At 40.7% G+C, this 12,344-nt stretch overlaps 1 protein-coding gene across 1 annotated transcript; it reads right to left on the bottom strand.

Annotated features, from left to right (window-relative positions):
* Nucleotides 1–223: 223 nt before the first annotated feature.
* LOC103582798 (gastrokine-2-like) lies at nt 224–4,717 on the bottom strand (the record flags this gene model as incomplete). The annotated part of the gene is given in 5 exon segments (XM_008564297.1): nt 224–306; nt 1,223–1,379; nt 2,035–2,145; nt 4,024–4,161; nt 4,596–4,717. Coding segments are annotated over 5 exon segments (611 nt in total), but the record flags the coding sequence as incomplete, so codon positions are not given.
* Nucleotides 4,718–12,344: the final 7,627 nt, after the last annotated feature.

The following is a 12,344-nucleotide window of genomic DNA, read 5'->3' as shown; positions in this document are numbered from 1 at the left end:
CCTAGCAATTTTTTCCCTTCCATATATTGACATAAACATTGCTTGCCTTCCCTTTGCTGCTTACAAAAAGAACAGACACCCAGGTATCTGTAAATATAGAGCTTATGTTTTACTGCTACATTCTCGAAATCTATTGGGGCATTGGAAAAGAATCTAATTTGTCTTCTGAGTAGAAACCAAGGGTGTATGTCTTTGAAAAGATGACAGCAGTGGGCTGATCATCCTAAATGTGAATGTCTGCACAGATGGAAATTCCCAAGATGCCCAGGAGCCCAGTCTTTACACATCCTCCAGCACTGACATCATCTGGAAAGGAGAAAAATTTTTAAAGAAAGAACATTAAGAAATATATCGGAATGTGACAAACCAAGGTTATGCTTGTAACTCCATGTTGCCCAAGATTTTAGCTATACTTGCATTGCAAAGAGTAATAAATTAACTTAAATAAGACTGACAATTCCTGGAAGTGCTGGTTGGCTCAATCCCAGTTGATGCTATGACATTCTGTGTGGATGGCATACCCATGTGCCCTTACTTATGACCACTAATGAGTACTCAAATATTTTCTGGGCAGTAGGAATGTAATAATGTTAAATCTTTCTTCTTTATCTGCCATCCGCTACTTTGAGGGGATTTCTTGTGGTTGTGATCATTTGTTGGCCCTGCCTCTCTCTTGCTCTAGCTACTCTACCACATTTAGAGACTTTATATAAAAATGTCAGTAATGACTGCAGTGCCATATGTTACCTGGATGAATCAGGGATTTTATTCACTTTCTGTCAGTGCACTTTGCCTGCCTTTTCCTGGACCAATTCTAGTCTAGATTCTGAGAGCATTTCTTGGTGATTACCCCCTTATCATCTCCAAAAGATGCTATTATAGGGGCCCAGATGACTTTTTCCCACTTGAAATTCTTACACGTGTAAGAATAAGAGAATCCAATAGTCTTTCCTTTGCACCCTGAAATCCTTTTTTATTCCATGCTTGGCTTTTACTCATCAACTTCTCCACTAGACTATGTGTTCCTTGGAGGCAGTTTTATTCATTTCTCTATTCCTAACATTTAGCACAATTTCTGCACATAGTAGGTATTTAATTCCCGAAGTAAACTGAATTGAATTATGTTTCCATTTATTTGTATTTCACATAGCACCTGGCAGAGTGTCTGGCACTAGTAGCTTTCAGAAAATATTTAATGAATGAATGATTTATTAGTACTCACCTGTTTCTTCAACCACTTCCCCCTTATACAAGGGGATATGATCACAGAGTTGCTGAATGGGTGACCCCAACAGGAACCAGTCCACTTCTGTGAGCAGAGACTTCAGAGGGTTGTACTTGACCCAAGTGTATTTGTTGGAGAACATGTTGTTCATAGCCTAGCTCGGTATAACAGAGAAGAGCAGCATAAAATAAACTGATATAGTCTGACGCACCTTATTCTGAATTGTGACTGTCTTTCTTTTTCGGATTATTACACAGAAGGTGATCAGGAATCTCAAGACATCATCTCTTTCTCACCACTCGGTCTGCAGAAAAGCCTCATTGTTACCAGTGTAATGCTACTGCTGTTGGCAGTGAAACCCAGAAAAGGTAAATCCTCTGCTAAAGGTGGCATACATGGGAAGTTATAGAGGGAAACTCAAACCCCAGGTCTCTAGCCTCGGTGCAGTGTTTGTATATTCTCACCATACTGTATTGTTTCTTTGCATCTTTGTATCATTGGATATTATAACTTCACTCATTTTTCTGCTAATCACTATTGGCTTAGGTCCCTGCTCTGAGAGGCTGATTAGTCTTTTCTACAAAAACAATGGAATTTATTATAAGTCCTTGTATTTAGGGCAATATGGTGGAAATCGAGCTAATACGTACTCCTCTCAAAAAATAAAGTGATAACACTAGTAAGTTGAGTACCACATCCATGGTAAGGTATAATATTGCGATTTTGTCTCTAACTTTCTTCATTTCTCCATAGGCTCCAGTATTGCCCAGCTCAAGATTAGAGAATATTCAAGGACACCGTAGAATTACCTGCCTCTCATAGATGAACCGTTTGAGTTGGTCCACAGCAGGGATGGCTTTATGGTCCATCTTCAGGATGAAGCAGGCTCTTCAGGAGAGCACCCTGGATGCAATATAGCCCTGAGGCAGCAAGAGCACAGTTACTGCCACTCCCCAGTTCCCTGGGTTCTGAACTTGGTGAGGATGATGTCCAAGCCCTGGAGGAAAGACTTGAGCACGCACAGTAAGTGTATGTGATTGCTTTTCAAGCGGCAGTTAATTCTATCTACTTGACTTCTTTTACATAGCATTTTTATTTTTTCATTTGTCATTTCTACACCTTTGGAATTGTGTAAACCCATGATTTGTACTGCACTTTTCATGTTTTGGAACCAGAATTTTCAGTTTGAGGTTTGAAAGATTGAGAAGAAGCAGCTCTGTCTCTTTCCATTGACTTTTGTCCTGCCTCTTCCCCAATTTGGAGTAAATAAAATATTCTTTAGAACTGTGCTGTCCAATTGACAGTTACTAGCCATATGTGGTTATTGAAATTTAAATTCAAATTAGATCACATTTAAAATGTATTTCCTCTGTCACACATCTCAAGTGCTCAACAGCCTCAACTGGCTAAGGGCTTTCCTATTGGAAAATGCAGAAGTAGAACATTTCCACCACTGCAGAAAGTTCTGTAGCACGGCACTGTCGGACAGCTTAAGAAACTCTCTTAAGCATACACTCACCCTCACCCTTCCACATTCATACATGTTTCATTTATTCTCTCCTCCTTTACCATCTTCTCTCTTTCTCCAATTTTCTCCATCCTTTCTCCACCTCAAACCCAAGCTGGCTGCATAGGGGTGGGTTGGCAGAAGTTGGTATTGGAAGAGCAAAGGAGGGTGAGGACGTTGGAGCCAGAAGGGAACTAAGGCTATCGAATCTTCATCCAGAGTGGAAATTTTCTCTACAGAATTCCAAATAATTATACATTCTATAAGGTAGTATCTAACAGAAACCCTTCTAGTTCCTATTTTTTAATTCTCACAAATTACCAGTTCCTAAAATTCAAAAATAGACTGAAGCTGAGCCTGATGATAATGGAAGAGGTTCAAACCAAATCCTCACTGCTCTATTTTTTAAAGACACTTCTGGGATTTTCAAGACACCCACTTAAACACAATTTCGGTACTACTTCCTTTTCAATCCTATCTTTCAAAGACTCTGTACTTTCAAATATGTCATGGAACTCCCAACACCAATGGGAAGAAGGCATGTGAGGAAGTTTCTAGAAGAAAAGGAGGAGAAAAACATATTCAAGCATCCAGTGAGATGAGCTACAACCTACTTATATCCACCGTGCAGAGCTATGAACCTAGGTAAAGCAGGTTCATAATTAATGTTGGCAGAACAAATGGAAAACAAATGAATAAATGGATGAAAGAATAAGTTTTCTGAGACTTATTGTAAATACGAGTAACTAAAATTTGGAAATAGTTTAGTATTTTCAGTTAACATACTTTCCTTCTTACAGAAGAAGTATGATTTATTGTCTATCATATGTACATAATTAAATGTGTATCCTTGCTCCGGATTTCTTCTATTTTGTCAGTGCTCTGTGATTGTTATTTTTCTGCATGGTGTTTTGCATTAGAAGCCCTAATTCCCTCATGTATTCGTTCGACAAATATTTTTGAGAGCTTATGTGCCAAGCATTGCTTTGAGCTTCAGTCACTTTTCTATGTACTTTTTGAGTCTGTAGGGGGACAAAAGCATCACTTCTCCAATTTCCACCTGAAAGGCCAAGTACATGCATATGTTTCTTGTTGTATTTTTTTCTTAGAAATAGTTTTGTTTGGTTTTTAATCAATTGCTTGATTATTGGAAGGGAAAAGCAGAAGTGAGGAAATTCTTAAAGAATTGCAAAAATAGATCTTAGAATTCAAACATATAATAAAACACAGCTGTCCTGCTGCCCTTTAGAAAGCCAGTCTTGAAGAATATAAAAATTCCCTTGCTGCTTACATGTTTGTAGTCAAAAATGGTGGTAGAAGAGCATAATCCTGCATGGATGTTGATGATGGCGATATTTTTCTCATTGTCAATTGTCACTGTCTCCTGAACATTGCCACCTTTGTTGCTTGGGCTGATGATATTATAAACCTAGGTCGACAGCAAAGACATAATTATTTTTCCATAAATCATATGCATTTGAAAGGCACCTCTTCCTGTGGAATAAAGCCTTCTACCTGCTATGAGTGAGGCATTGAAGGCCAAAGCCTCTCCACTGGGACCTAGTCCAAGAGCCCATGCTAAAATAAGAATGCAAAGCTTTTCCTCACAGTTGACCATATTATATATGGGAAAGCAATGACATCACAGGAGAAATGAAAATGACCACATCTCAAAGCTGAGAGTTACATTCGTGAGGGTCTTGTGGTTGGAGAGAAATAACCTCATTGTTTCGATTTGGTTATTTCTGGGATTTCATCCCAATTAGACGGTATGGACTCTCTACTGTCCTTCAGATTATTTTGTATCTTCCTTTTCCTCTCCCAACATCTCTAAGAGACAAAGCCCGTAAGGAACCAACTCACTTCGTATCCATGAGATTGTATTCCAAAGATGGTCAGCACCACCAGAAACGCCACCTGAAAAACAGACCAGTCACAGCCATTCTCTACAGGGTGGTCATTGAGGGTGGGGACAAGAGTCATCACTGGACAAGAGAAGCACAAGTATCTCAGAAAATGTACACCTAGAGACCTTGATGAGTGGTCATGGACTGGCAACAGTTCATTTCTCAAGTGTGAAACAGGCACATTCACTCACTTAACAGACATTTGTTGAGTTCATGCTATTTGTCAGACACAGGCTCCACCTCTGCCACCCAACTCTTCCCAACACTGTAACCATTTAGGCAGCAGCAAAAACTTGGAGTAGGTGAGCAGTGAAGAAGAAAGACCCATTTTGTTACGGGAATACCCTGGTATGATTCACACTGGCTTTGGATTAGTGGTCAAGTGCATACTTTGGTAAAAAACAAAACAAAAACTTTAATTCCTTAAGGACAAGAAGGTAAAATAGGTTTTAAATGGATTCACAGATGGTAAAGCCACAATGGATTTCTAAGGGAAACTATGAAAATAGGATACTTGGGAGCACTAATAACTTTGAGGCTGACATCAAGGAAAACCTCCATATTCTCCTACAACCCATGCCTTAGTGATACTGTCAGACAAGTGCTGGGCCAGCGTGTCGTGAGTCTGACATTGAGGCCGTTCTATGCAACGTGCTGAGCCCGGTTTTGTGCTCTCCCTTCTGAACATCACAGTGTACGGCACTATCACTGAAAACTACTGATGGAGGGGGTCTGTGGGAAGGACAGATCTTTTAAAGAACTATCAGTGGGACTCTTCTCCTTCCCCTTCTACCCCACCTCTACCATTTCTAGACTGGAGAAGCATCTAACAAAGACTTGTATGCAGATATTCAACTCTGATGTTCCTATATATTCTATTTAGTGGGTCTAAAATAGAGGTTTGAACAACTAAGTGAAGGAGTAACCACCTTAATTGTATGATTAACAAGAGCTCACAGAGTGTCCTCTGTCCCCAAGGAACTTCCCGTCCAACACTGTGATCAATACACCATGGCTCTAAGTTTGTGTTTCAGAATTAGGACTCCTCTTGAAAATCAAGAGACCCCTGGGAGAGGAAACTCTTTAAGCTGGCAACCTTTAATACCTTATGGGGAGGTACTTAACATGTTACTTTGTCCCTTAGCAACTGAATGAGAATAAGGAACGACACTGGGAGAAGGGATTCCATTCTGGGTCAGAACATAGTCCACTGTCGATGGGGCACTGTGGGTGGTGTAGAACTTGGAGGTTGGGATGAGATGGTGGTGTGGGGGTGGTCATGGAAGGAATTCTTCTTCTTAAGGGAAAACTTAGACATAATGGGTGACCACTGAAGATACTCTGGCTGCTTAAATTTTGCCATAATTGCTTCTGTAAATAGGGCCTAAGATTGGTAAATTACACCCTAAATCCCACATTTACAGGCTTGGGAAAATCACATTCCTCTGTGCCTCAGTCTCTTCATCTGTAAAATGGTGATAATACTACTCAGCTCACAGGGTTGTTGCAATGAAAAGATTAGCTTATTCATGTGAAATGTTTAAGTCTTAGTATGAATTTGGAAAATGACAGCTGCCATTATTACACAAATTAAATTTTATTACCAATGTTATTTTTTAATTACCACCTATCTTTTAGATAGTAAAATAACTACAAAGCTTGTAATAAGTAGTGATTATTAAACAACTTCCACTTTAAAATTCTCTAGATATTTCCAGAATTTTTCTCTGTATTTTTATAGTGAACATCTCAAAAAGTAGACAATGAACAAATAAATATCTGACTTAATGTTCAACACTGTTTCCACCAAAGACATCATTAACTCAATCAGACGAGCTTAGAAGCATGCACAGTGTTATCTAAGACCCCCAAAATCCCTGACATGCTCAATATGAACTTTCTCTGCAAATAGCCACCATATGAGTATCCAGAAGTATAAACAAATACTCACAAAGGTTTTCATTTTGCTTGAAGGTAATAAGGTGCTGGAGCAGGTAAAGCTGCCTGGTGTAGCTTCCACCCTTTATATTGGCTTTGAGGTGTGGAAATCTCTTTTCTGAATGATCCCATTAGAAAAGACCATGTCCATATCTCTGACACACCCCAGCAAACTCCTTTATCGGGATTGAGACCCAGCCACATACCTGATATCAATGAAGTTCATTAGTCACTTGGTCACTCTGTAAATATTCCCTGCTTATCTGCTCTATGCTGCACTTGAGATTTCAATTTCCACCCTTTAAAAATATTGCAAGATGCTTGCTCTACACACATATTTCATAGACACATAAGGACATATACCCAATATCTTCTCCTGAAGGTGAAGTTCTTCCTTAAGACCTGAGTAGGGCCCCCACTCAATGTCTTTTTGTCACTTTCCTGCTTGTTGAATTCTTCTACTAAGGAATGGACATGAGTCTAGAGGTGAGGACAGTGGCTGGGGATCCTTGCTTTGAGAAAGAGCAGCCTTAGGATTTAATTTCCTCTTCCCTTTAGAGTTGGTGCTAATTTCTCTGCCCAATTACCAGGGGTGACCAAAGTTTTATACTCAGCCTTGCCCAAAACTCCTTGCAAACTATGAGTTCTTTGTCTGTAGTTACCTCGAGGAACACTAAGAAATTCTCAGACTTTAGAAAAGAGAGAGAGAGAATAGCGTTTAATTTATATAGTTTTTTAAATAGACATTTTTATAGCAATTTTAGGATTACAGAGAAATTGAGCAGAAAGTACAGATGTTCCCATACCCCACATACAAAGTTTCTCTTAATATTAATATGTGACATGAGTGTGGTACATTCGTTACAATTATGAACCAATATTGAGCTATTGTTGGTAGCAGTTTTACATTAGGTTTCTCTCTTTGTGTTGTACAGTTCTGTGGGATTTGCCAAATGCATGATGTGATGTCTTCACTACCACAGTATCATGCAGAGTAGTTTTGCTGCCCTAAAACTCCTCTGTGCTCCACAGGTTCATTCCTCTCTCCTCTCCCTGGAAACCCTGGCACCCACTCATTTTTTTCCCCATTACTTCAAACGTTTATCATTTCTTTGTGTTGGGACCATTCAAAGTCCTCTCTTGTGTCTAACTGAAAGTGTACAATAAAATGTTGTTAATTACAGTCACCCTACAATACTATAGAACACTGGAGATTATTCCTTCCGTCTAGCTGTACTTTCGTATTCATTAACCAACCTCTCACTAAACCCACTACCCCTTCCCCTTTCCAGCCTTTAATAACTGTGGTCCTAATCTCTACTTCTACGTGATCAACTTTCTAAGCTTCTACATGAGTGAGAACATGCAGTATTTATCTTTCTGTTCCTGGCTTACTTCATTTAACATAATGTCCTTCAAGCTCATCTACGTTGCCTCAAATGACATGATTTGATTCTTTTGTATGGCTGAATCGCATTCTATTGTGTATATATACTACATTTTCGTTATCCATTCATCTGTTGATGGACGATTCATGGGAATGCAAATATCTCTTCAATATACTCATTTCCTTCCTTTTGGATATATACCCAGTAGTGGGATTGCTGGATCATATGGCAGATCCATTTTTAGTTCTTTGAGTAACCTCCATACTGTTTTTCGTTATGGCTATAGTATTGGATTGGAATTCATGCAATTTTTTTAACACCACAATTTTAAATGGATATCTAGTGTCAGAGTGGGGTCAGGAACTCAGAATGTGGGATATTAAAAGCAACAACAACAAAAATATCTGCAAATTGCAAAATTATAAAATATTTATAATCACCACAGTAAGCAAAGAGATAACATGAATAATATCCTTGTTCTACAGCTGAAACAGCTTCCTAACTAGCAGCTTTAAAAAGAAAATGGTGCTCTTAAAAAATTGAATATTTGGGCATTTTGGGGGTTACCTAGTTCACTGTAACTCCCTTACCTTGGCTGTTCAGCTGTGACAAATGTAAAATGTACAGCTTTATTAAATCTTTCTGAGATAGTAGCAGCAGAAAGGATCATAGTTCTGTAGTACATCTGCAAATTTTCTCCCATATCTGGCTCCAGAGTCTCAAAAAAGCAAGCCAGCAATGCCTATAGACATTAGGGCTGATGGAAATATTATACCCTACCCTCTTCTTTGTCCCCGTCCTGTCCTCAGGAGTTTTTCTGTGTCTATAGGTCTAGTAATGATAATAGCTAGCATTTATGGAGCATTGAATATGTTCCAGCACTTTCTAAACATTTTGCATACATTGACGCATTTGATCCTCATAACAACCCTATAAGTTACCTTCTGTCCTTTTCCATTTTACAGATAGGAAAACCAAGGGACAGAGAAGTTAAGTAACTCTTTGGGGTTACACACTTCTAAGGGCAGAAGCTGGAATATAAGCCCAGTCTGGATTTCATAGTCCATGCTCTCAACTATAAGAATTATATGGCCTCTTTGGTTAATTGCTGGGTAGGTGTAACTTCTTGCCTTGCTGGGATGAGGGCAATAGGAAAGAGGCTTCTGCTTCCAGAATGCTCCTTGACAAAAAGATAGGCTTGGAAATTGTCAGACCTACCCACAACTCAATAGTGAAAATGTAAATAGGGGAAATGAGAATCTGTGTTTGTAAAAGTTGTTATGAATCAAATTCATGTCTAAGCTGCCCAAGTCTCCCCTGAAAGGAGGAAATCGTTGACTTGGAAGGGCCTTGTGCTGACTGTGCCCACACCTTGGATACTCAGAAGTAGTAGGTCTGAGAAAGGGTGCGGGCATGTGCACTTCTGTAAGTTCCCTGGGTTATTCTGATTGAAAGAGCTGTTTCCAGTCTGATCCAAACCTCTCACAAGGAAACTGAGTCACAAACAGGTTAAGGAACTTCCCAAGGTCCTTTTATAGTTACTGGCAAAGATAAGACTATACCCCAGGCCTTCTGACTTTGAGTCCAGTATTCTTTAGTTGGTAAAGCACTGAAACTTTTGAAACAATACTTTAATAAATGAAGATATCAATATTTATCAAGATATTAAGGTATCTACTCTACTATGTGAGCCATTATTTGCTGATACAAACAGTGCTGACACAGGCACTTTTGCACATGTTCAAGAGTGTCCCAGGAGGCGGGGAAAGATGGTTGACCAGAGGATCTTGGGGTGTGTCCCTCTCACAGAAAAGTACCAGAATGATTAATAGACAGCTAAAATTGTTGAGCATCTGTGGCAGAGTGCAGGAGTACAGCAGGAGACTGGCAAGATTCCTGTGAAAGCCCAGGGTGGCAGCATGGAGAGGAGGGAGAGGCACACGGCCTTAGCTACCAAGTCTCCACCACCATGACTAGTGTAAGAGGGACTTTCTTTTGTAGGGAAAAGGTAGAAAGAGGGCCCACACCAACCCCCATCCTCACCACAATGTCCTGAACTTCCTACTACAACCTTTGTAAGCCAGGAGCCAAGTGTAGGAGCTACCTAGAATACACACACTGCATTGCTCCAGATCAGGAGCACATACTATGCATGCCCTACCTCCATCCTGGTAACCCAAGCTGATGCAGTAGACACCATCCTGAAATTAGAGCCATCATGGGGAGCACACTCTGCTCTGGAGCCAGTAGTCACTGCGCTTATCCAGCCTTAAGTCTCCACCATCATCCCAACACACTCACAACAGAGGCCACAACACACTAATCTCTGTGGCTTAAAGCCTGGACCCAGGAGTGGCCGTGACCTCAGTCCTGCATGTCTGGAAAGGCAATCTTCTGAACTGATGCGCCCCCACATTCCCAGTCAGAGATCATATGGGCAGACCCCCCGCCCCAACTACCAGTGGACTAAGGTCTCTACATCCAATCCTGAAAAATAGATCACAGGTCCCCACCCTAACAAGCACACTCTTGGACCAGCAGAAATAATGCACATCCATGCCTTCCCAGAGAAGCAGCCAGGCAGTTTCACCCTCAACAGTCTCATCTTACTGTACCCCACCTAGTGGCCTCACCCACTGCCTGAGAAGTAGCTGACTGGAAACCCTCTCTGCAGCCCACCTAGTATCCCCCTGCACTGCCCAAGAAGTGGTTGGCTGGGCCTCCTCTCAGAAGGCCTGCTTTTCAGCCTTGCCACTGCCCAAGAAGCAGCTGGCAAGGCTCCCTCTCTGCAACCCTACCTTGCAGCTTAGTCCATCACTAGAGGAGCAGCTCAGCAGCCCTATCCTTGGCAGACCCACTTCTGAACCACTGAGGGAAGCACAACCCCCCACCTGGCCCCGAGAAGTGGTGAAATGGCCTAGGTCCTGGCAGATGTGCACCCAGCTAGCCAAGCCAAAGCATGCCGATACCCCCAACTCAGAGCAACAGCCCAGTTGTCACTCCCCTGTGTAGTCACCCCTGAGTCTTTGAGCCATCACACACACATGCATTTGAATGAGAGACAGCCTGGCTGAAGCATCCCTGACAGGCCCACCCCAGTCAGAGAATCAGCATGGTGACCCTGCCACTGGTGAACCAGTCCCAGAATCCCTGACATGCCACATGCCCACAACCCCATCCTGAAAACCAATCCAGCAACTCCATTCCCAATGAGCCAGCTACCAAGACCCACAGTAGGCACATACACATCCGCAGCCTGAGAACCAACACAGTGAGCCCACCCCCAGCAAAGCCATGCCACCACCACCACAAACTCCGCAAACATAAGCTGCTGAGGCAGGCACAGACATAGCAAAAGTGGATTTCAGCTAAAGAATCTACACAGTCTACACTTCTGCACCCATACAAAACGAAACTATTATACTCTACCTAATCGATACCCAAGGATGAAATTGCAAGTGAAAGTCCTTCCTCATGCAGGCCACTCTACACAATTCAAAGAGGTGACTGTTCTGCCAGATGCACAGATATCAATGCAGGAAAACTAGAATCATGAGAAAATGAGAAAATATGACACCACCAAAACAAAATGGAAAGCAAAAGTGAGCAGGAGTAGCTATGCTTATATCAATAAAACAGACTTTAAATCAAAATCTGTACTAATAGATGAGGAAGGGCATTATATAATGATAAAGAGATCAATATAGCAAGAGCATATAATAATTAGAAATATATATGCACCCAACACCATAGCCCCCAGATATTAAAGCAAATATTATCAGATAATAATAAAAGAGAGAGTGATGCCAACACAACCATAGTTGGAGAATTTAACACTGCACTCTCAGCATTGAACAGATCATAGAAACAGAAAATCAACAAAGAAATATCAGATTTAAATGGCTCCATAGAACAGATGACGTTTACAGAAAATTTTGCCCAACAGGTGCGAATACACATTCTTTTCATCAGCGTATGGAACATTCTCAGGGATTGACCATATTCTGGGCCACAAAACTAGTCTCATCAAGTTAAAAATAATTGAAATCATATCAAGTATTTTTTCTGGCCATAATGGAATAAAACTAGAAATCAAAAACAAGAGGAACTTTTGAAAATACACAAATACAGTAATTAAGCAACACGCTCCTGAATGACCAATGGGTGAAAGAAGAAGGAAATCAAAAAATTTCTTGAAACTAATGAAGACAGAAAAACAACATACCAAAACCTATGGGACACAGCCAAGACAGTATTAAAAGGAAGGTATATAGCAATAAATTTTACATCAAAACATAGAAAGATTTTTTTTTTTTTTGTCTTTTTGTCTTTTTCCGTGTCCAGCAACGGATCGCAACCCTCAGTGTTGCCCCCGTACC

This window comes from Galeopterus variegatus, unplaced genomic scaffold (assembly GCF_000696425.1).
Source record: "Galeopterus variegatus unplaced genomic scaffold, G_variegatus-3.0.2 Scaffold17940, whole genome shotgun sequence".
Taxonomy (NCBI): Eukaryota; Metazoa; Chordata; class Mammalia; order Dermoptera; family Cynocephalidae; genus Galeopterus; species Galeopterus variegatus.
Note: the sequence above shows the minus strand (reverse complement) of the source record. Positions and strands in the feature narration are given on the sequence as shown.